At 40.4% G+C, this 26,421-nt stretch overlaps 1 protein-coding gene across 8 annotated transcripts in view; it reads right to left on the bottom strand.

The window, feature by feature from the left end:
• The window catches only part of LOC122550693 (glutamate receptor 4), a 250,306-nt gene extending 225,795 nt beyond the window's left edge, over positions 1-24,511 (bottom strand). For 7 of the 8 annotated variants that reach the window (XM_043691813.1, XM_043691814.1, XM_043691818.1 and 4 more), the window contains exons 1-2: positions 21,895-22,301; positions 20,203-20,361 (exon numbers count right to left, since the gene is read on the bottom strand). In XM_043691813.1, coding sequence (XP_043547748.1) covers positions 20,203-20,361; positions 21,895-21,982 — 247 coding nt within the window. In that variant the 5' untranslated portion in view covers positions 21,983-22,301. The other variant, XM_043691817.1, reaches the window with a different exon arrangement.
• Between the last annotated feature and the right edge of the window lie 1,910 nt (positions 24,512-26,421).

Raw genomic sequence — 26,421 nt, 5'->3', positions numbered from 1 at the left:
TTCCAAACTTCCAGCTCAGCACTGTCCCCATGACTTGTCCGGACTTGTCCTACCTGCCTATCTCCTTTTCCACCTATCCACTCCACCCTCTCCTCCCTGACCTATCACCTTCATCCCCTCCCCCACTCATCCATTGTACTTTATGCTACTTTCTCCCCATCCCCACCCTCCTCTAGCTTATCTCTCTGTGCTTTAGGCTCACTGCCTTTATTCCTGATAAAGGGCTTTTTCCCGAAACGTCGATTTCGCTGCTCCTTGGATGCTGCCTGAACTGCTGTGCTCTTCCAGCACCACTGATCCAGAATCAGTTTCATAAGTTCCAGGAGGCCAACAGTGACAAACCCAAGTATTAAGTTAGCATCAACAGGTTAATTATCTACATGGGAATTCCTGGCCAAGATTGGCCTCATCCAATGTTTCTTTCTCCACAGATGCTGTCAGACCATCTCAGCTTGTCCAGAATTTTCTGAGCTTATTTCAGATTTCCAGCATCTGCAGCATTTTGTTTGTATCCTTCCTATAATCCTATTCCATATTTCCTCAAAAAGGATTTCACACTTGATTGCTATAAATGGACTTTAAATCTATCATGATTATTCATTGTGTGGGCAAGACTGTAATCCACAAGCTTTGAAGTGAACAACTAAACAAAAAAATTGATAAATTCTCAGAAAACATGCTGTTATAATGTAGGTCTGCAACATCTGATCTCTACACAGATCATGATCTCAACATGAGAAATATGTTCACTTGTCACCACAATGCATTTTAACATAAAGCAAAAAGGTAGGTTGAAATCAGCCTGATCAGACAAAAGAAAAAGACTATCATAAGCTTTCAATCCCACTGAAATTATGATAATCGAACAGGGCTATTTAGTTTTTCACATTGCTGTCTGCATTGTTCCTGGCTTCACACCAGCATCTCTGACACAGAATGAGGAAGAGTCCTCAGGCCAAGTCAAGCCATGCTTCAGTTGTGGATTTTACAGATGGTCCTAGGAAGCCAGATTTTATTTCAAGGTCTTCCTATATCTGAATTACTGGCATTCCACTGAATGCCTCAGTGTAATATTTATCATTAGTTTATAAAACAAAAGTGCAAACAATCCTGTTCTGTATCCTGACTCCAGATTCACTTAATGATTTATTTAGTCAATTATAAATGAGCCAATTAACACCCTCTTGACAAGAGGATGCACAATTCACATCAAACAAATGTCTATAAGATATGCAACCAGTCATTCAAAACTGAAACCATCCCGTAGCTTCATCTAAAAAAGGTCTGAAATTCTTTTACAGTTCTAATTTCTGTTTTACTAATCAACAAAATACCGTACAGACAATTCTTGATATGCTTGAAATATTTAATGTATCTTGATTTTATTAAACCAAGGCATTCCTGTTCAGCTGACAACAAAATCACAGACATGCCATTAAAGAAAACTGAAGCACAATGGCATTCTGGGTTAACCCATACCATATAAATGGACATGTCAGACTAGAAATCCAGTCACATCCAAAAGCTGGCAAGCAAACGCAGTCAGCAACTCTTCATGGGAAGACTACAGTTGGGGGGGGAAGGGGGACCCACAGGGTGTACATTTCTAAAAGTCTTACAAAACAGGTTCAATGAGGCAGTGTTTCAAGCTGCCAGAATAGTTTCTGCTTCCCTCATTGGACAGAAAGTCCTCCAGATAAAACAAAAGACATGGAATATTACAATGGGTACACCCAGGTGAATGAACTCGCTGAAAAGATAGTAAAATGCCCTTTATCTGTCCTTCACTTGAACTGTTCTCCCCTTGCATCTGCATGATTTTCTACCTTACAATTCACAACAACTCTGTGCAACTTCATTCACATATGAATCCACCTGTTCCCTCTTTTACTCACATAATTTACACTGCCAACTTTCAGTCCTTTAAAAATCCTCACTTTTCTCTTTCCATAACTTCTGCAAGGTCAGTTTCATAAGAAACAGATTAAGTACAAGGTCACAAATTGGTCACTTTACCAATACCATTGACAATGCCAGATAGTGAACTTGCCCAGACTGATCTGGGTCCTCACTAGAATATGGTTGGATGCTGACGTCTCCACTCACTGCAGCATCATCCTTGCTCTGACCCATTAATTTCTACCTATCTATCTCGTCAATCATTTGGTAAGCCAGGTGGCTATCCATTCAGTTTGTTTCTCCTGAGCTACTGTGAATGCTTGGCTAAACACCAACTCACTAATGAATTCGGGTCAGTAGGAGATGTTTTCACAACTGTGAATGGGACTGGGTGCATTGTTTAACTGTTTTGAGTGGGTGAGAATTTTTTTTTACATGTTTGTTAAATGCTTGCCTGTTTAATCTGACAGTTTTGTGAGCATTGTAATGACTTCCCAGTACTGGAAACTTCACAGTTTTCTTTATTTTTCCAGTGTTGGCTTGGAACTGAGAATTGTGATTTGAAGATGACTGTCAGCAGCTTGTTTCTTTTTAAGAGAAGGGAAGAACAAACAAACTGATATTTATGAGACCTGCCTCAAAGCCAATTGCAGGCTGATTATTGTTCAAAGGACACTGTAGATGTTTCAGTGGCAGAGATACATTATGCTTAAGGCTAGCAGATGTTTGGATGTTAAGAGAGTCCATCATAGGGAGGTGGACCCATCTAACAAAGAACATGTTGGAAAAGCAAATACAGAAATCAAAGTTTGAACTGTGTTTTAGTCAGAAGGTGAAGCATGGAGCTTTGGTTGTTCTCTGGTTATCATCCTCTTAGCAACTTGTTGAAAGTTCAGAGAATAGAATCCCAGATGTAAGAATTATGTGAATATTCTTCGGAACCCATTGGAAGTTATTTACATTGATTGGTCTCTTTGGAAATCAAGCAAGATACGATCCCTTGTGCCTATGATACTATGCATTATCAAATCTGCTTAAGTGAACTGGCCAGTTACATTTTTTTTTCTTTTATTTTATCCCTTAACTGTGTCTGTGAGAGAGTGGGGGGCTAAGATTAATAGGTGGGTTTAATTCATAATTATTAATTAGAATATCTTCTTGTTTAACTTTGCTGTGGTAAAGTGACTATATTAATCATAAATTGTTTTTGTTTAAGCTATAAATTTGGTATCTAGTATCAATTATTCATAAAGTCTGGTTAGGAACTATTGGGGCAATTTTGAGAGTCATTGAATGTTTTAATTCTACAACATTATAAATATAGGGACAGGGAGGACGATTCAGTCTAGCTTGCTGTCCCTGTGTCATAACACCAGTGTTATCATAGGCCCATGAGTTTGGCCTATAATGGATACTGGGAAAGTATACAAAAGCTCTACAAAGTTGTGGACTTTAAAATCAATGTAAAGGTGGAGAGAGAGTTTAGATTACACATTAAAGTTGGAATCTTAACAATGTTAAATGTAGAAGAGGATTTTATCAAGTGGGTAAAATACTCCATTATACCAGAATACATTGACTATGTTGGCAAATGTAATACACGTTTTTTTAATGTACAGGTCCTTAATGAATTATTGCATTAAAAGCATGCTGAACTTACCTGTGACATCTACACACTCGCCACATTTATTGGGGTGGCATGGTGGTTCAGTGGTTAGCACCGCTGCCTCACAGCGCCAGGGACCTGGGTTCGATTCCAGCCTCGGGAGACTGTGTGGAGAATGCATATTCTCCCTGTGTCTGCCTGCGTTTCCTCCCACAATCCAAAGATGTGCAGGTTAGGTGAATTGGCATGAGAAATTGCCCATAGTGTTAGGTGCCTTAGTCAAAGGGAAATGGGTCTGGGTGGGTTACCCTTCGAAGGGTTGGTGTGGACTTATTGGGCCAGATGGCCTGTTTCCACACTGTAGAGAATCTAATCTAATATTTCATAAAGAATTCCTTAATTTACACCAAGTATCTCCTAACTCCTTGAGGTGCCATGAACCATATCACTTAACAAAATGATTTGATCTCATGGAAATAATGGGGAGAGTGGTAGTGCCTAAAATGCTGTGTTGAAGTACAGGACTACTGAATGATATCTGCACCATGCCAACCATACAGAATCCTGGATTCGGTCCCTCTTCAAATTTATCAAATCATTTCCACATCGATGGAGCTACAAAACCAGACTAAATAGTCTAACTATTAATAGTTGTTTCCAAAGCTTTCAAAGTTAGGTATAGATTGGGAAAGTAGCCCAGAAATATTTGATTAGCAACTAAAGACACAAACCATTGACTAACCTGTATGGAGGAAAGTACACCTGAAGGCATTTATTAATGGCTCGTGCCACTATTTGCTGGGCAGGTTTACATAGGGCAGGTCAGGTGTTGTACACTTCTAATTTCAATTAAAGAATTCTACAGCCAGGATAGGATCCTTGTTTTACTATTACATAGTGTGGTTCCTGCATAATTCCAGTATTTGTACTGGGCATGTATGCAAAGGCAGATCCAGTATGGTAAATGCAAACTTCTGGTAGGTAATGGACACAAATGCATCACATCAGTCACCAGTTTTGTTCCTTAAATGACAGGTACAATAGTTTCCAATTCCTTCGGCCTCAAGGAGGAGGCAATGGCCTAGTGATATTATCACTAGACTGTTAATCCAGAGACATAGGTAATGTCCTGGGGACGCAGGTTTAAATCCCACCACAGCAGATGCCATAATTTGAACTCAGCAAAATCTGGAAGTAAGAGTCTCATGGTAACTGTGAATCCATTGTCAATTGGTGGACAAACACATCTGGTTCATCAATGTCCTTCAGGGGAAAACATTTGCCATCCTTGCTTGGTCTACATGTGATTCTAGACCCAAAGTAATGTAGTTGACTCTTAATTGCCCTCTGGGCAATTAGGGATGGGCAATAAATGTTGGCCTGGTCAGTGACACCCTCATCCTGTGAATGAATAAAAAATGAAAACAATATTACAGGTCAATAACTGAAGGGACATTTTATGTCTGAAACATCAGTTTCACCTTGAGGCTTAAATCCTATCCCATTAGCCTGTCAGTCATCTATTTGAAAAGTTAAACTATGTGAGCTTCTGACATCCCTCAAATGTTTTATTCATACACTTCTCAGCAAATGATAGATTGCAAAACTTTTTTTTGCCGTGCCTAATGAGACCTTCATGTTCATTATTCATATCTGACCTTTACTGAAAAGAAAACTGGGAATGGAATCAATGGCATGTTTCATGAACATTTTCCCAAACAACATTTATAGAAAAATGGCTACTGTATAATACCCATGATCTTCTGCACGATATTGCAGGATTAATTGTGAAAGTAAATCTTGCCTCCTAAATAAGTTTTTCATGAATAAACAAACGTCATTTTAGGCAAAAGCATTAACAAATTAAAATGCTTCATACAGATTTTGCCAACTGCGTTGCTGGCTAGTACAGTATTCTGCAAAAGCAGTGACGGTTCTGGGGTTATCAATATCTATTCACCACAAACTCAATCAATGACTTCAGAGACCTCTTTGGCCTCAGCTTCCTGCAGCATTCCATTGAAGCTCAACACCAGCACTTTGTCTTTCAATTAAAAATGTTACAACTTTTCAGACTCAGTTCAACAAACTTAGCACCTAATCTCTACCCTTAATTTGTCTATCTTTGCCAGATTTAATTTTACTCTTTTGCTTTTGGACAGTGGTTTCTTAAAATCATTCTATCAATCACATGTCCTCTGGACATCTCTTTACTTTTCCCATTACCACTCTTTTTTGCCTTTTCCACCAATCCTTCACCTATTCATTCGCTTTTAAAAAACAACATGGGATATAGGTGTTACTGGCAAGTCTAGCCTTTACTCGCAATCCCTAAATGTGCAGATGGCAGATAAGAGTCCCAACATTGTTGTTGGAATCACATTTCGGCTAAACCAGGCAAGAATGGCATAATTACAACAAATGGTAATGATTGCACGATTTTTAATGAACTCAAATTCCACCATGGCAAAACCCATGCTCCCAGAATGAGATTCTGAATTACTAGTCCAGTGATATTACCACTACGCCAACACCTTCCTCTCTCTTATCCCTTCTATTCTATCACAGACCCCTTTTTATACGTCCTGCCACACTCTGTCCTCTTCCATAGTCAAACTGCCCATTTAAGAATTGGGTACATTTTAGATGCAAGATTAACAATAAATATTAATGGTCTCTCTCTAGCTCCACAAATGCTGCCTGACCTGTGTATTTTCAGTTTGTTGTTTTTAAATCCAGGATTATACAATGCTATTGCTTGATCCTTGACTGTAACATTACATAAATTTGCACATTCGCCAGTCTTAGTCTGTATTCATGTGAACATGCTGCATAATTTCATTCACTTCAAAACAGCTGCTAGGCCACAATGTAAAGAATGTTTGATTCCCCAGGTCAGATCTATTGACACACAATGTCAGCTTGGCTGAATCTTAAAATTATGCTGCTGGCTTATTTTTCAAATCCAAGAATCTCTCTCAAATTAAGAACAATTGTTTTTCTATAGCAAACAGCAAATATCATTTCATTTTAGTTAATTTTCTTGCTGTAAAGAGATGTTACAATTACACGCTGTAGAATCTCTTGAGAATGTTTCATGTATACCAGGGGAATGAGGATTGGGTCACTGCATGCCAGAAAGATATTTATAGACAGACATCCAACTTTATAAAATTGTTTGCTGTCACTTGTTTTTCCCATAAACCACGATTGTTTTGAAGCATGATATATTTGAAAATTTGAAAAAAGGTTTAACTATCTGACACATTCAATTTATGGACTGGAGAAACCCAGAGTAGTGGCAGAACTTTGGGATAAGATTTGATCATGGTCGGTTTCCAGGTTCTGTGACCAAGACAGTGTACAGGATGATACACCCCGTACTGAACAGGCTCAAAGCCAACTTGCAACTCAGCCTCAACTCTCATTATAATTATTTGCATGATTTACTAACAGTGCTGTGCCCCCAGATACAGCTTGTCCATTTCAACAGAATGAATCTTGAGCAACTAACCATGCATTACAAAATGGACAGTAGGAAGTGGGGGTAGTGGTGGTACAAATCAAGTGCAGTTGCTGGAATCAGGAGGAATGCATTTGCTCTGGGCAGCCCAGTTTGGTAAAAGCTTTGCAAAACAGGTGACAACATACACACAAGTATAGGCAAGAAATCTATAAAAACATTAAAAACGTAGCTGTCAGGAATGCGAGCGAACTGGTGAAAAATAATGCTGCTGTGGATTTTATAATAATGTCCGAACATATTTGAGATATAACACAAGTATTAAATGCATGGGGTGGAGGGAAGTGGTGAAAAGGAGAGAGGGTTAAACAGAAGTTACTTTAGGTCTATGATTCCCAGACTGTCCACCTGGAATTTCTTCATAACCTGTCTTCACCTAGGCTGTTAAAGAGATTTATTCCATAGTTATGAATAATTAACATTTGCATCATGCCAGTCTGATAGGTGAAGGGGGTAAACTTAGACTAGAAATGTCCATGACTTTGAAATAACTGTTCATGTTTTTCCACAACAACTGCTCATAACCCAATAAACCAGATTCTAATCCATATTCAAGTGACTAACATTTTTCCATCTGTGAGAGATGGTAGAAATGCAACCTGAGAATGGTGGGGAAGACATCTGCACCATTTCCTTTGTGGTCTGAGTCAGCCATTTCTAGAAAGGCTGCTACACGTCCCACACGTTACACTCTCCATTGACTGGGGTACGGGGTTGGGGAATGGGTGATCTCTGCTCATGCCTTGTTTCGCAGGGCTGACATCTGCTTTGGAACTTCTGAAATGATCTGTCATCTTGGTGGTGATTGCCTGGTCACAGCTGGTGCTGTATTTGCTATATTGAAAATAGGAATTCTGATGCATGTGTAAACACAGGTACAGACACACACACAGGTCTCCCACATACATTTGTACAGTTACACAGGCACATGTCTTGTTACGGCATATAAATGTACTTGCTTATATAGAACTGGTATACTGTAAGGGAATGAGTCCAGAATCAGAATTGACCTGACATTAGTCAGTGATCCAAGCTAATATTTATCCCTTTTCCAAAATTCAAGTAATGCTAATGTTCAAATTCATAAAGACTGTGGATTTATTTTAATTAGAGTGTTGTAAAAAAGAATCCATTGTCTTCAGGAGATCTAAGAATTGTGCATACCAATTAAATATAGACGACTATGTGAGTAACTTGCAGTGCAGAAAACACACTTATTCATTTTTATAACAATTTGTCTAAAGAAATGGAATCTCCAAATCTTTATTGAATCATTGTAAGGAGAAAAACGATCCAAATGTATAAATTCTACTCTCTGGTTTTGTATTATTTTCACAGTTAAATTAACAACTGGAGAAAAATATACATAGTCACATTGCTTCATCCTCCAAGTTTTTTTACTGAAAACAATGGGTAAAGAAGATTATTTCTCTTTGTCTTTTCTATGAGCAAACCTATCTCTTTAAAGCATGTCTGGAAATTATTCATGTGCCATGGGAACATAAACATTCAAGCTTGTTTGAAGTTACAAACATGATAGCAACAATTTCACATTATCTTCTCATTCTTTCATATTTCAGCATAACATGTGATTATGCTGGTATTAAAACTGGGAATATCAGAATATCAATTATGCGTTGGCTGCATCTATAAGTTATTAATCAAACTTGAAAGCGAGCAACTACTTCTTAACCATTTGTGAAATCTACAGTGTTTAAACACAATCACATGCAATGCCATGCCCTCTAACTTGCCATCCCTTAACAAAGTATTCTTCTTGGGCAGCAATTGCAACAACAATGTGGGATTAGCTTGAGTTTCCTGGGTCCACATCCTAAAAGGTTTGTTGATTTCACCAAAACAAAAAAAAAGTTCAAGACATTTGTTATTTAAAAAAGGTGTTTTTTGTGGTTTTACTTTCTTTTGAAAAGGGGTGAAAATTCATTTGCTACACGATGTATTTTGAAAATACTTTTGCATTAGTGAGGCAGATGTGTGTGTGTGTGTGTGTGTGTTGTATATTCACAGAGGTGAACTCCTTGACCTCAATTCCTGAAATCTGCTCCTATGTGTAGAGTGTTATGCTGAGAGTGTGTAATTGCTACATTTCCCATCATCGATCTCTGCTTCCAAAGAGCAAATACCTTTTGAATTAATCACATTAGGAGTATGAATTCAGCAGTTAACCTTTATCAAGAGTGGTTTTGATATTTACATTTTAGGACACCATACTGTTTTCTCTTTTAAGAATAATTTAGGGTCAGGAATGTGCTACCTGTTTGAAAGCTTCAAAGAAAGGCAGAGCGGGATTAAGTGAGCGCATGGTGGTATTGTTTGACTTTATGGTCGCGCTTTTTTCCAAACTTCAGAAGATTACAAAAGATGATAAACAACAGATTTTGAAATTGCATCGAACAAAAACTGAATACACAATGTTACATTACGAATGAGGGATTCTACTATCTTCAACAGCCCTTTCTTGCAGAAATGTATGAATTGAAGGACGGAAAGTCAACAGTACAAGTGCAGATAGCATCATTGCATGTAACCAAGCTTGCATTGAAATATTGATTCCTCAACAAAATATTTTGCATTTCAACTTGTCTCCAACTCCTTCTTAGCATTTAAACATTTACAGGTTTTCAGCAGTGCTGTGCCCTTTCAAGCAGAATGCCCTACAAATGTCAAGCTCAGTCTTCAAAGTATGGTGGTAAAAACAATGACTGCAGATGCTGGAAACCAGATTCTGGATCAGTGGTGCTGGAAGAGCACAGCAATTCAGGCAGCATCTGAGGACAGGCAAAATCGACGTTTCGGGCAAAAGCCCTTCATCAGGAATGACCAACATTCTACTATCGGTTCTGCAGGGCATTGTGGTTACTTTTAACAACATTTTCTATTTCTGCATTCTGTTATGCCAGCCGAGAGTCATCTTGCATACAACACACCATTTCAAAGGCAATTTTCACTTGCTTTAAAGTTTAAGTGACAAAAAGAGTTTACTGTTCTATAATTCATGAAATACCGTAAGTAACACAAGTGGTTGCTGGGAAAAACCAATAATTCCCACCATGTACTACATGTAAATTCGCTGTGGTACAGGTTGACCAAATTCTATCGTTGTATTTCCACTTGATATAGTTGATTGGTGCAGCAAAGCATCATCACAGTGATAATTTATCTCCTGAAGCTTAGGGCTGAAGCATAAAGTCATTGTTCAGGAATGAACAACCATGTCCAAAAAAGTCATTATGTTATCATTCATTGGAGATACATAATGATAATTACAGTCATTTTAATCTCACATTCTGAAATAATTGCACACTCCTAGCATTAAGAAGTTTTGAGATTGTACAGGTGAAGATACTGGAGTGTTAGTAACAATAAAGAAAGTGATGTAATCTTTGCAATAAATTAAATATAGGATGAACAATCCAACAATCTACAAATGTACTTGTATCTCAGTATGGCTTTCAGATTATATTTTATGGCAGAAGTGGAAAGAAGATATATTAAGTTGCTGTTCACACAAAATAGAGATTAGAGATATACTTCTCTCAAGGATCAATTGAAATGGATTTCTTTCAGCTAACCAGTGGTGGGTCTCTGGAATTCTCCTGCTGCTGTGACCCAAGAGAGTCTCACGTGGACTTGGCTAGCCACTAAAATGTGCCTAATGATCAAAACATCAACGAAACAAAAATCTGAATGGATAGAATCATGGCGGTTAGAATGTGACAAAGGAACTCAAATGTTATCCAAGCTAGACCCTCCTTAACATTGAGTGTTATGCCACAAAATGAGAGGAGCTGTGTTAATATGTGTTACTAGGAGAATTATTCGAATCGAGAGTATTGTGCTGGAAAAGCACTTGGTCAGGCAGCATCCAAGGAGCAGGAATATTGACATTTAGGGCAAAAGCCTTTCATCAGGAATGCTTGCCCTTCAGTTGAACAATAGTTGGTACACTCAGGTGGTGGCAGTGCATGTCATTATAGGAGATTTAATCACATGAATGCTGGTAACCTCTAGTAATCAGACAATTGATCTTTTTTAGGATTCTGGTCAGCTTTGGCTTGAGGGACAAGTGTTATGTTCATTGCATTGTCAGTTAGCTTGCATTAACTTTGCAATATTTTTGGAAAATGCAGCAGCCTCTTAAGGGAGCTCATGAGTGCTTCCAAATTTCAAAAAGGACAAAGTTAACAACAGAAACATTGGTAAAATCAACTTCTAAACTGCTGTACAAACATTGTCATAGAATTACAGAGTCATACAAAATAAAACAGACCCTTTGGTCTAACTAGTCCATGCCAATCACGTTCCCAACTAAACTAGTCCCATTTGATCCCATTTGGCCCATATCCCTGTAAACTGTTCCACATTGTACCTCATCGTACCTTGTTATTCCTTTGTCTCACGTATTTATCTAGCTTTTCTATAACAAGTGTTCAAGTACATTTGTAATTCCTCAGATAAAGAAGCAGTCTACATCAGCATGCAGCAAGACATGGGCAACACAGAAGGTCACTTGGGCTGTTCATTAATGCATGGTACACAATTGTATCACAATTACCATCTCCAGCAGGGATCACATGATTCATATTCAACAAGAATGCCATCACTGAATCCACCACTATCAACATGCTGAGGGTTACTATTGGCCAGAAACTTCATTGGGTCAGTCATAAATATTGTGGTCAACAGAACAGGATAGAGTGTGAGTACTCTTCAATGATTAACTCATCTAATTCCCTAAAATGTTTCCACCATTTACATTGAAATACTTCCCATTGACTGCAATATTGTTTCAACAATACTCAAGAAGCTTTCAAGACAAAACAGTCCACTCGACTGGCTCTCATCCACACTGTTTAACTTCCTCCATCACTGGTGCAGCAACTCACTAAGGTTTCTTCAACAGCACCTTCCAAACCTGTGATCTTTGCCACACAGAACAATAAGGGCAGTTGGCATATGGCAACATATAACGAACACATTCTGCCTCTAATCTGCACATCATCCACGCTTTGGATGGCAATCTATTTCTGTCATTGCTGGGTCAAAGTCCTGGCATTTCTCAGCTAATAATCCCATGGGATACCAACACCACTGGAATTGTGCTGAGAAAGCAGTTCACCACCATCACCTTCTTTGACATTTATTGTTCATCCTTGTTGCAGTAAGGCTCACATTCCATGGACAAGTGTAATGGAAAAAAATTTGCATCATGTGGTCATAAGTTGCACATTCTAACTGCTTTATTAAAATCTTGTTAACTGTTTTCATCTATGCTCATAACGTTTGTTTGGTTGTGTTGGGTGTATCCGGTTCTGTGATGATATCTCCCAAGATTGTGAAGCTTACATCTCCAAATGTTATGGAGTCCAGTCATAATTGTGTGCATACATTCTTCTGTTTTCCTTTATCCAGTTTCTGTCTCTACCTGACAGCATAACTTTAAATATGGAATCAACTTGGTCTGTATATTGCATCCAAAACACTTCTTAGAAAAGCAGATGTTGAGTGTAGCAAATGTCACAAGATAAATTTTCGAGCTGGGAAGACAGCCAGGGAGTGGTTTTGAGAGAGCCCAATTGACCTAGCTGAAGTCTCTGTCACTGATAATGATGTATACGTAAAGGAGTATACTGAAGTTCGAAGTTGGAGGGTTAGTGAAGTATTATTCGGTAACCACATGTAGGTGTAATTAAGATTGGTCTAATTTCATTGCTGGTAAGGGTGCATGTGGCTCTGTTTGGTCTGTTCATTCTTCAATATTCTTATTGACAAGACACCAAAGCAAAAATTTAATTCCATGTATATTTTTAAAGCTTTGAGTGTTTATTTTGGTTGCTAAACGGAAGTGGACTTATGTGAACTAAACGTAACAGAGTACATATACCTATATTGTAATGTGCAAGCCAGTTTAGACCATAAGGGCATAAGACATAGAAGCAGAAATTAGGCCATTCTGCCCATCAAGTCTGCTCCGCCATTCGATCATAGCTGACAGGTTTTTTAACCCTATTCTCCCACTTTCTCCCGGTTACCTTTGATCTCCTTCACAATCAAGAACTTATCTATCTCTGTTTTAATTATATTCAATGACCTGACCTCTACGGCATTCTGTGGCAATGAATTCTACTCTCTGGCTGAACACATTTCTCCTTATTTCCGTTCTAAAGGGTCTTCCCTTTACTCTAAGGCTGTGTCCTCGGGTCGTCTTCTCTCCTGTCATTGGAAACATCTTCCCAACATCCACTCTATGCAGGCCATTCAGTATTCTCTACATTTCAATCAATTCCCCCCTCATCCTTCTAAACTCCATCGAGTATAGTCCCAGAGTCCTCAAACATTCCTCATGTGTTAAGCCTTTCATTCCTGGGATCGTTCTTGTGATCCTCCTGTGGACCTGCTCTAGGGCCAATACATTCTTCCTGAGGTATGGGGCCCAAAATTGTTCACAGTATTCTAAATGTGGTCTGACCAGAGTTTTATAAAGCCTCAGAAGTACATCCCGGCTTTTATGTTGTAGTCCTCTTGAGGTGATTAGATTACATTACAGTGTGGAAACAGGCCCTTCGGCCCAACAAGTCCACACCGACCTGCCGAAGCGCAACCCACCCATACCCCTACATTTACCCCTTACCTAACACTACGGGCAATTTAGCATGGCCAATTCACCTAACCTGCACATCTTTGGACTGTGGGAGGAAACCGGAGCACCCGGAGGAAACCCACGCAGACACGGGGAGAACATGCAAACTCCACACAGTCAGTCGCCTGAGGCGGGAATTGAACACGGGTCTCAGGCGCTGTGAGGCAGCAGTGCTAACCACTGTGCCACCGTGCCGCCCACAATTACAGGTGAATGACAGCATTATATTTGCCTTCCTAACTACTGACCCAACCTGGACATTTACCTTAAGAGAAACCTGGACTAGAACTCCTAAGTCTCTTTGCACTTTAGATTTCTGAATTTGCTCCCCATTTAGAAAATAGTCCATGCTTCTATTCTTCCTACCAAAGTGCATGACCTCACAGTTTTCCACACTGTACGCCATCTGCCACTTCTTAGCCCACTCTCCTAACCTGTCTAAATCTTTCTGCAACCTCTTCACCCTCTCAATTGTACCTGCCCCTCCAACTATCTTTGTATCATCTGCAAACTTAGCCAGAATGTCATCAGTTTCTTCATCCAAATCATTAATGTATAAAGTGAAAAGCTGTGGGGCCAACACTGACCCTTGTGGAACACCACTAGTTACTAGCTTCCATCCTGAGAAGGACCCTTTTATCCCCACTCTTTGCCTTCTGCCAGACAGCAAATCTTCTATCCATGCTAGCACCTTGCCTCTAATACCATGGGTCCTTATCTTGCAAAGCAGCCTCCTGTGTGGCACCTTATCAAAGGTCTTTTGGAAGTCCAGTAGATAACATCCATTGGCTCTCATTGTTCTAACCTGCTTGTTACCACCTCAAAGAATTCTAGTAGATTTGTCAGGCATGACTTCCCCTTGATGAAATCATGCTGACTTTTCCCTATTTAACATAACTTCCAAGTATTCAGAAATCTCATCCTTTATAATTGATTCCAAAATCTTACCAACAACTGAGGTCAGGCTAATAAGCTTATAATTTAACATCTTTTGCCTTACTCCCTTCTTAAATGGGGGATTACATTAGCAATTTTCTAGTCCTCTGGGATGCTCCCTGACTCCACCAATACCTGACAGATCACTACTAAAGCCTCCACTATCTATTCAGCTATCTAAACTTAGTTGTTGTGGCTAATATCACTACATATTGTCACAATTCTGGCTTGGAGAAGGTGAGAACTGCAGATGCTGGAGATCGGAGTCGAAGAGTGTGGCACTGGAAAAGTACAGCAGGTCAGGCAGCATCCGAGGAGCAGGAGAATTGACGTTTTGGGCATAAACTCCTCATCAGGAATGATAAAGGGCTTATGCCCGAAACATTGATTCTCCCACTATTTGGATACTGCCTCAACTGCTGTGCTTTTCCAGCACCACACTTTTCGACACAATTCTGGCTTGTTAATAATTCCTATTGGATACAAAACGTATTTCCCATTTGCAATTGTTGTATTTGAATATGATGATCACTGTATTCAGGCTTGCATTTGGTTTCTGTATCTTTGTATTTAAATTTACCAACATATGTGTCCTGTATATTCAGTATTCATTACAATTCATGTGCTATGAGGAGGAGGAGGAGAAGAAATAACTCCACCTTGCACCAGTGCATTGTATAACTTAATTAACACACTGAAATGCAAGTTCCTCCTGGTACAGATTTTGAAACATTGGCAAATGCAAATCACGATGTGTCAATCTCCTTCAATTACATCAGTGGCTATTTGGTTTCTCACATTGAAGGAAAAATAAATGATATTGCTACTCCATCAAGATGTCAAAAACTGAGCCACTCCAGATGGGACATTTAGATTAATTCCATCAGGTTTTGGGGCTGGGAACTCCTAATGTTACTTTGCGGAGTTTAAGAATGGACATCTGCTTTAAATTCTTATTCATTTTATGGCTGAAACCAAATTCCTGCCTTAGACAATTGTCAATATTGCAACATTTGGACGCTATTTACTGGTACTTATGAAAATAATGTGAACACTAGGAGCTTGAACTACATGATAAAGGGAAAAGCACATTGCTGTGCACTTGTTGTGTGGTGTTGTGTTATCTTGTCTCTTCTTGCAAGAAATTGCATTTATGGTATCTTTAATGTCGCAAAACAACCCAAGGTGTTTCACAAAGAAGTTAGCAAACAAAAAAATTGATATTGGATCTCATAAGAAAACATCCTATCCCAGATCAGAAACTCAAAATAAGGTCAAAGAGACCAGGTTTAAAACACAGATACATGGATACTGTCGCAGAAGGTTGATGTGAAATCATTCTATATTCCAGTTACGAAAGGAAGAATTTGAATGTATATTGTCAGAGAAGAAACTCTATTTTCATTGTTCAAGTGATGCTGGTTATGAACTGTTCTATATTTCAGAATTAAAGTGAATATTCAGTGAAATTGAAAACAGAAGATATTCTTTAAGGTGTTTCTTACCGGTTTTGACCTCTTCCCCAAAGGTCATGAGATTTAGTGGAATGCAATTTCAAACTGATTGATCGCCCTCCAGTATACTTATCCATTGGTCTGGTCTAAGTCTCAATAAAAACAATTACAGGCAACTCAAGTTGGAAATATCAAAAGCAAACCCAGAGCTATCATCATCTAGCATCATGCAGTGTGCGTCCAAGTAAGATGTTTTGCAGCAGCTCAGGCTGACGTTCCACTGAAATTAGAGTGCTAAGGCCAACTTCATGCTTCAATCTACCAACCCCACTGGAGATCAACCAACTCATTGCAAAACAGGATTGGAGCTCAGAACCTTCACAGTGTGGCATTCTGAAAACATGAAGGGTTTGATTTTTGTTTTGGGGTTGGGACCCTGACATCAACATGAATTTCTAGATCCTAACTAGGTGTTATTTCTGCATTAGATGCCTCAAGCTATACAAAGGTGGCTAATTAGTTGCCTGGATCGTGCTGATAACAGTGGGCAGATTCAAAAGGTTAGACTCTCCACAAACATCCTCAATAAGTCGGGGAGACCAGCACATCGATACAAAAAGATATGGCTGATCATTTATAACAATCTCCAGTCAGAAGTGCTGAGTGCATGACCTATTGGGGCCTCCTCCAGAAGACCTTAGCATCACAAGGACTAGTGTTCCGTCAATTTGATTTATGCCACGGTTGGAGGCACTGCATACTGCAAAACACTACGGGTACTGACAACATTCCGGCAATTGTATTGAAGAGCTGGGCTCCAGAACTAGCCATGCCCATAGCTAAGTTATTTCAGACAGTTGCAACACTGGCATTTGCCCAACAATGTGGAAAATTGCCCAGTCATATCCTGTACACAATAAAATGAACAAATCCAACCTGACTAACTGCCACCTTCTCAGTGTACTCTCCATCATCAGTAAAGTGAGTGAAGATGTCATCAGAAGTGCTATTAAGCAGCATCTGCTTAGCAATAACCTCTTCAAATGACACCCAGTTCAGGTTCCACCAATCCACCCAGCTCTTGACCTCATCACAGTCTCAGTCTGAAAATGGAGGAAAGAGCTGAATGCCCAAAATTAGGTGAGAGTGATTGCCTTTGACAATGTGCCATCAAGGATTTCTAGCAAAACTGGAGTCAATAGAAATCTGGGGGGGAAGAAGACTCTACTGATTGGAATCATACCTGGCACAAAGGAAGAGAGCTGTGTTTGGTTGGAGATCAATCATCTCAGGTCCAGGACATTTCTGAAGGAGTTCCTCAGGCATGTCATTGGCCTAACCATCTTCAGCTGTTCTTCAATTACTTCTCCATCATAAAAGGTGAGAAGTGGTGATATTTGCACAATGTTCAACACTATTCACTATTCCTCAGATGCTGAAGCAGTCCATTTCCAATGCAAAAAGATTTGGATAACATCCAGCTTGGCCTGACAATTGGAAAGTAACGGCCATGCCTCAAATGCCTGGAAATTGTTATTCCCATTAAGACAGAATCTAACTATTGTCTGTTGACATTCAATGGTATTGCCAACACTGAAACCCACTATTGACATCCTCGGGGTTACCATTGACAAGAAATTGGACGGGCTATACGTACAAGTACTGTGGCTACAAAAGCAGGTCAGAAGCTAGGAATCTTGCAGCAAGTATCTCCCCTCTTGACTCCCCAAAGCTTGTACAGAAGGTACAAGTCAGGAATGTGATGGAATATTCCCCATTTGTCTGAATGAGCTCCAACAACACTCTCAACGATTGACACCATCCAGAACAAAGCAGTCTGCTTGATTCGCACCAGACCCACAAGCAAATGGTCCCTCCACCACTGATTTTCAGTGGTGCTATCTACAAAATGCACTGTAGAAATTCACCAAGGCTCCTAAGACAGCACCTTCCAAATCCACAACTACTTTCACCTAGAAGGTGGAAGTCAGCAGACACACAGGAACACCAACACCTGCAAGTTCCCTCCAAGCCACTCAGTATTCAGACTTAGAAATAAAGTGCTGTTTCTTCACTATCACTGGGTCAAAATCCTTGAACTCCAACTCTAATGTCATTGTGGATGCACCTCCATCAAATTGACTGCAGAGGTTCAAAAATGCAGTTTAGCATCACCTTAAGGGCAAATATGGATAGGCAATGCTTGTTCAGCCAGCAATGCCTATACCCAGTGTAAGTGAACAAGAAAACAGGATTGCATAACATAAATTAAGTCCTAAATTTAATTAGATTAAAACCTTTAAAAGAAAGCCCGTGTGCTATCTTTCATTTCATTTTGAAAAAATGTTACATTTTCAAAATAAAAACCACCTCATTTTTACACCACTTTTAAAAAACAGAAAAATATCAAGAGGTGCAAAAGGAAATAATAGAAAGGGAGCTAAAAAAAGGGGAGTAAAGAGACTTGATCAGAGGAAATTTTAAAGAAAGGTCTTAAAGGAAGAAGAAAGTAAAGAGTGTTCCAGAGGGAATTCCAGACAATGAGGCTGAGGAAGCTAAAGGCACCACAATGATAGGAAAAAAATGCACAAGGTTACTCAAGTAAGGAGGGTCACAGTTACAAAGGATTTCAACGCAAGAGTAAGAATTTTTAAAAATATGGTGTAACAGTAATGAAAAGCAAAGACAATGGCTGAACAGGTCTTGGTGTGATGTGGGATATGAGGTTGCGGTCTGGTATCTAGGGAGAAGATTGAATGAGTCATTGACAGGGTTTGTGGTAGCATCTAGTATTAATGGAAGGAGTAAAATACAATTTGTGTTAGACTGGTTGTTGAAGAAGCAATCTGACAATACAGAAACAGTAGAGATGTCAGAAGAGTTGTTGGAGAAGGAGAATTGGATACGATCAACATTCATATGCAACTGATCCCACATACATCAGCAGAAATTTTACAAAGCGAAGTTGAGAGGAAGATGAAGGGATCACAAAGAGATTCTGTGCATGGCTCTTGAAGTGACAGTGAAGCAATAGAAGAGGGGAAAAGAATCTTCACTAGATGCATTGGCAAGAGCCCTAACAAGAAAAAACTGGAGGGTAGTCCCACCAATGTGTGTAACTAAGGCAAGTGCCAAACGTGGTTGATGTTCCTGCTGCTCCTGGAATAGCCCCCTGCATTCTTCAATTGACCCAGGACTGATCCCTTGTGTTTGGTGGCAATGTTAAAGTTGGGGATATGCAGAGACATGGATTGATTCTCTATATAAACTTGTATCTATTCTACTGGTTGGACAACAATTGCCTCAAGATAGACTTGAGAAAGTTCATGGGGTGTTGAATTAGTCCAGATTTTGCCTCTTTAATATTCATTACTGAGATAAAAAAATTCTGGAAAAACTAAAGAAACAAATATTTCGTAAATATCTCAAGTTCCCGGGCATTCTACACTAGATACAATGCTGATTGATGTTCTATTATTTCTGATTAAACACCATACGAGGAGTGTTTGGAGCTGGGTGCTATCACAAGTTCTGGTATTATTAACAACAAAGGCAGTCATAAACGAAACAAGTCAGCAGGATACCGAGATGGAGATACGTGAACCAATAAAAAAAAGACAACTTAACCCCGCCACGGACTGACGTTTCTAAATCTAACCATGATTTTTCCAATATCTGTTAACCCAAACTAACGTTTCTAATTGAACCTCAACCATAGGTTTTAACTACAAACATTATATCTGCTGATAAAGCCTTTACAGGAGATTCCCAGGGAAATCCTTTATTTCCCTGCAGCAGCTAAAAACGGTGATAGCATCATAAAAAAAACCCATAATGATTCAGCCAATCTGGGTTTCATTGGGAAAGGCTAATAAAAAAGGAAAAGGCGGTCTCTCCAGCTCCTTGGCTGTAACCGTACATTTAAAAGCACCTGAACTCCAAACATTTGTTTTTGCTTAATAACTGGAAGTATTAACGACTCTTTCAAATCACGTGCTCAGAGCAGCGGGAAGGCTTCAGTCAATACTAAAACGGCCACTCGCCGCAGTCTGGAGTGTTCCCGGTGACAATCGATTATTTTCGATAAACGGCTCAAACATAAAGAAAAGTGCTTTCTACTTACAGGCATTTGTTACAGCAAAGCTGTTGGCTGTTTCAATGTTGTCCACATGAGGAACCAAATTGAAAGGGGCTTCAGTCGTGTTGGGATTAGTATTGTGAAGATAAATCGCAAAGCGGAATGCACTGTATTCCTGATCAGAATATCTCATGAACAGCCCTCCTGCAACAACGGAGAGAAAAAAACAACAACAAAACAACGGAGGGATAATTAGCTAATAGCATTCCATTCGCAGTCCCTGTCAGATCACAACACAGGCCACGCACTGATGCATTGGAAAACCCACCGTGCCATTACATAAAAACCAATCAGCCACCTTCAGGTAAAGATACAAGCAAAATATTTAATCGCATCTTGTCACCCCACCCCCAGCCCCCAAGAGAGCAGCATTATTTCAGTGGAGGGAGCAAGTTTGCAGCAGTTTGACTAAACTTAAAAAAAAAGGTTCGAAGTCATGCTCAACCCGAACTCCCGAACCGGCACGCCGTCCAATCACAACAGAAGCAGCGAGAGGTCCACTTTTAAAATGCAATACCGTACAACATCTCATTCCTCATCTCCAGTCATATCATCGATATCAATGCTGTGTTAGAACTCGATATCTAAAACAAAACCCCTCTAAACTCTGACATAAAATCATGACCCTCTTCCCCCAGCCCGGCTAAAATATTCACAGATCGAATAACGTCAGCATTCGGCCGTGCAGTGAAGACCGAATGGACACATCGATTACTGATTAACATCCCGGGGGTGAACACACCGTTTTAATATATAGGAAACTTCCAATGTCAGTAAGACATTCAAATCACGTTTGAAACATGAACATCGCCACAAAAGCAAAATAAAAGCCCCGACCGCGAATGGAATTTCAACTTTTGAACGTGGGTCATTTTGCAGTGGAGACAGAACAGGAAGCATCTCATTAACACAGCCTTGCTAAATAGCATTCGATGCACACTTTGGGAGACCCCCAAATATATCTATTAGCATTAAAAACACCGTCAGAGGAATTAACTTTACAGCTTGTGTAAGATAATGGATATTCCATTTTACACCCTCTAATGTTACAGAATGACTTTCCTCCACAGCTTGTCCGTATAACAGAGAATACTAACTTTTCCCCTCAACCAGTCAATCTTATTCTGACGACCATATCTCAATATATACACCATGCACACAGTAGCAGGTAATGCATCTTATCAGCAATTCTGACTGGTGTAGTGCTACAATGATCTGACATGCCTTTTCTTTAGATTGCAGTTTTACAACGTGAACGGAATACAAGCTATATATATATATATATATATATATATACACACATATGTGATCAGATGAGAACTTTTCTCGGCAACTGACTAACATCGGTGCGAGCGAGCCAGCAGCATCCCATTAAGAGCTGACAACCCCAGTACAAGTACTGCAGTGTTCCAACATAATACAACTGCACCTACTACTCCCTCCAAAAACACCAGAAAACGGCCAACATCTTCCACAACTCTACCTTTTCCCGAAATAACTATCTTCCACACGCATCAATATTTTATAACTGATCGCAAATTCTTGAGCCAAAAGGGAGAGATATCCCGGCCGTTGTATTTGAAATGCACCAGTCGATGGTGCACGGACAGATCGCTACAAGATTCATACTGTGCGAGAAATAGTTTTTTTTAAAAAAAATCGGATCAAAGATCTTACCTATTTGTACACTGGTGGGAAAAGCTCCTAAAGCAAGCCCCAAAAAGCCAGAGCAAAGCAAGACAATTTGCCTGCCGATCCGCTTCATCTTCTTCTGTTAGGTGTGATTGAGAGGCATCGAGGATGGTTACACACAGGGCACAGCGCGGTCTCCTCCTAACAATCCAGTCTGGGCATTTTTTTTTTCCGCAGTCTCCACTCACACACAGTCAGAGCGAATGTGTCCAGCTGAATGTTGTGGCGCTGGGATCGGTGCACATGCAAGATGGTGGTGTTGGGAGCGTCTAGTGGCTGGCAGTGGGGGGGGGGGATGAGACATGCGCTATCTATCTCCGGCACTCTCTCCTACCCTGTCCTATTGACCAAAGCTGATCGCCGGCTTTCTGAAGCAGCATGGGACGATTCTCACTCACCCTGGGACCAATACTCCTGCTCCCAGCACGCAGAATGCCGGTGGCTCCCCAGGAAACCATTGAACGTGAGTTTTCACGTGACGGCTATTTAGTCCAATATTTGTGTCTATCCATCCTCCGTTCCTGCTCTCTATCCATGAGTGAGTCTGGATGGTGTGCTTGGCTGTGAATGGATGTGCAGGCACAGCTGTGGGATGGCCTCCATGCCCCACAAGATGCTTCGGTTTGTTTGATTGACACGGTGAAGGGAGAACTTGCATTTGCGTAGCGCCTGTCACAGCCCCGAGCCTCGTAAAGTGCTTCGCGGCTCACGAGGCATCATTGCAAGTGCGGGCGCAACTGTGAAGTCGCCAGTCCCAGGCACTGCCCGCTCCCACAAACAGCAACGGGTGATGTGAGAACTCAACAGCTCGCTTTCTTTTAGTGGGGTAGACAGACAGGACCCAGGCCGGAACGATCAGGACGCAGCTCCCAGCGGCGCTCACAGGGAGTACACCCGTGGAACCCATGGGTGTGTGTAACCTGCGACTTTCCTGTTTGCAAAACCATCAGCGACAGGCGCCCTGTTTATTCTGATGCGTTCCATCACGGGACAGCAGCATTTTGACAATGGTCACTTGCTCAGGTACTTCAGAGATTAGGAATGAATATGCATCAAAAATAATAATTATTATTTCTTGGAAGTTTAACCAATATATCACTTCCCCCCCCCCCTCCCAGAGATGGATTTGACTATCATTCTGGTCTTGTTCATTAGAAGCCAGAGCATTAGCTCCATTAGCTTTGTACTTTGCTCAGTTCCATAATTTCACACATGACATGCCCTTCATTTGTGGAGCTATGGTTTTGCATAGCGATTTCATTCCAGCTGTAAAACGTGTGTGCAAGAATTACTGAAAAGAGACGATATAAGCGTCACATTAGTTTTTCTAGAGTTATTGATAGCTGCAGTTTAAAAAAAATGTCATTGTATTAGTCACTGTGTCCTAAATTGTCTAGTGTGTTTAATATATGTGAGACGATTATACATTATATGCCGTTAGTTATATATACTGCAATCAACTCCAATTGTCCCGTGCACATGTCACTCCTCACTGATCCCTCCAGCTAACCTTGGCACGGATGGAAAATGCATTTACTGTTCACCTCAGCCGAGCAACTGGACAAGAAAGTGAAAATCGGAAACCAAAATGTTCACGTCTGTCGACATCTATAAAACGAAAAGACAGGTTGACATTTCTGCTCAGAAGCCTTGCAGACTTAGCACATTAACTTTCTTTTACAGACGCAGAGAGAGAGACAGACGTGTTGTGTTTGGTTTCTTTGTTTTTCCCAGACTTTTTCGATTGGAATCTAATACACCGGGGACGGTGTATTCGGAAATGTTTAAAAAGCGGTGGGCCATGAACGGAGGGGGGAATTCCCGGTCTGGAGTCACTGGGAAGGAATGTCAGACGGGGAAGGGACCACCGGGGCGGATAGTTTAGCGCACACCTTGTGACCTCCACCGTGGCTCAACGCTCCTGGACTGAAGGTTAAAAACCTTGATGAGGCGTTTCAGTTCTTCATCGACTTCGGGAAGATTTCTGTTTGGTTAAAAGACAACTCGCTCTTCAGTCCACGCATAATCAAGTCATGGGTCTCAGGCTTGGTGCTAGGTCGCCACTATTTCTCATTCAGTTGAGTAGTCATTTTTTTCCCCAGCATGAGTCCGCTCTGTCGTTCTCGTTCGCCGCTCTAGGAAAGGGACCCTAACATCATGGGTATTTATAAGTGACATGAATGATACCTGCATTTTTAACCCAAAATCATTTCATTACTTTAACCCTTAAAAGCCTCGGTGTGTGCGTTCTAATGCCTGTATTATGTTTGTGTGTTGCCTTTGGTGCTTAGAGACACTTTTTGCAACATAGATCCTCCAGCCCATCGTGTCCGCACCAGTCATCCAACATCCCATTTTCCAGCAGTTAGCCCCTACCTTATATGTTGTAATGAAAACAACCCCAGTCATCATCACAGAATTGCTCCGGCCCAGGTGATTTTTTTCTCTACTGTCTCTGTTACAATTACATTCCTCCTAGAGTGTGGTGACTAGAACTGCAAACAGTACTCCAGCTGTGGCTCAACTAACAATATCATCAGCTTCATTATAAGCTCATTATTTTGTTTTTAATATCTTTGACTAATAAAGACAAGTATCCCACATGCATTTGTAACCATCCTTTTTTCCCCTGCTCCACTGCCTTCTCAGCCCATTGGCCCATCTGGTCCAGATCCTATTGTAATCTGAGGTAACCCTCTTCGATGTCCACTACACCTCCAATTTTGGTGTCATCTGCAAACTTACTAACTCTACCTCTTATGCTCGCATCCAAATCATTTATGTAAATCATCTCTGGTGTAAGATGTATGCAAGAGGATTAAAGCTCAGCTAAAGTAGTACCATCCTTCAAGAAGGGTGGGGATAAACCAGGAACCTACATGCCAGTGAGTCTAAAATAAGTGGTAGGGAAACTATTGGAAACAATTCTGAGGGACAGAATTAATCTCCATTCGAACAGACAAGAATTAATCTAGGCCAGTCAACACAGCTTTGTCAGGGGAAATCGTATCTAACAAATTTGAACTTTTTTGAGGAGTTGACTAAGTTTGCAGATGTTAATGTATTTGAAACAGTCTACATGGACTGCAGTAAGGCTTTTGACAAGTTCTTGCAAGGCAGACCTGTTAAGAACCTTAAGAAAAGCCCATGGAATCCAGGGCACTTTGGCAAATTGGATTCAATATTGGTTTAATGGCAAGAAGCAGAGGGTGATGGTTGAGGGTGTTTTACAACTGGAAGTAGTGTACCACAGGGTTTGATACTGGATCACTTGCATTTTGTAGTGTACATTAATGGTCTAGACACGAACAAAGGATTTAGATTCAGATCTAGATTTAGATTTTATTGTCACATGTACTCAAGGACAGGAATACAGGTGTACAGTGAAAATTGTATATAATTGCTATTCTCTGGCACCATGGTAGAATATAAAAGACAGAAGGAGAAATAAAAGAAAAAGAAATGTATAGATTACTTCCCACCAACGCCGTGAGTCCTTGCTGCCAAAAAAAAATAGACAGTAAATGCAGGAGTAGGCCATTTGGTCCTTCGAGCCAGCACCATTATTCATTATGATCATGGCTGATCGTCCACAATCAGTATCCTGTTCCTGCCTTATCCCCATAACCCTTAATTCTACTATCTCTAAGAGCTCTATCCATCTCATCTTGAAAGTATCCAGAGACTTGACCTCCACTGCCTTCTGGGGCAGAGCATTCCATATATCCACAACTCTCTGGGTGAAGACGTTTCTCCTCAACTCTGTTCTAAATGGCCTACCCCTTATTTTTAAACTGTGTCCTCTGGTTCTGGACTCACCCATCAGCGGAAACATGCTTCCTGTCTCCAGAATGTCCATTCCTTTAATAATCTTATACGTCTCAATCAGATCCCTTGTCATCCCTCTAAACTCAATGGTATACAAGCCCAGTTGCTCCAATCTTTCAACAGCAGATGGAGTTTAATTCAGATAAATGCATTTTGGGAAAGCAAATCTTAGCAGGACTTACACACTTAATGGTAATGTCCTAGGGAGTGTTCCTGAACAAAGAGACCTTGGAGTGCAGGTTCATAGCTCCTTCAAGTGAAGTCGCAGTTAGATAGGATAGTGAAGAAGGCATTTGGTATGCTTTCTTTTATTGGTCAGAGTATTGAGTACAGGAGTTGGGAGGTCATGTTGTGGCTGTACAGGACATTTGTTAGTTAGGGCACTGTTGGAATATTGCGTGCAATTCTGGTCTCCTTCCTATCAGAAAGATGTTGTGAAACTTGAAAGAGGTTAGAAAAGATTTACAAGGATGTTGCCAGGATTGGAGGATTTGAACTATAGGAAGAGGCTGAACAGGCTGGGGCTGTTTTCCCCAGAGCGTTGGAGGCTGAGGGGTGACCTTATAGAGGTTTACAAAATTATGAGGGGCATGGATAGGATAAATAGGTAAAGTCTTTTCCCTGGGATCGGGGAGTCCAGAACTAGAGGGCATAGGTTTAGGGTGAGAGGGGAAAGATATAAAA

This window comes from Chiloscyllium plagiosum, chromosome 6 (genome assembly GCF_004010195.1).
Source record: "Chiloscyllium plagiosum isolate BGI_BamShark_2017 chromosome 6, ASM401019v2, whole genome shotgun sequence".
NCBI classification, from domain to species: domain Eukaryota; kingdom Metazoa; phylum Chordata; class Chondrichthyes; order Orectolobiformes; family Hemiscylliidae; genus Chiloscyllium; species Chiloscyllium plagiosum.
The sequence above is the reverse complement of the archived record's forward strand: the minus strand, read 5'-3'. Positions and strand labels throughout refer to the sequence as shown.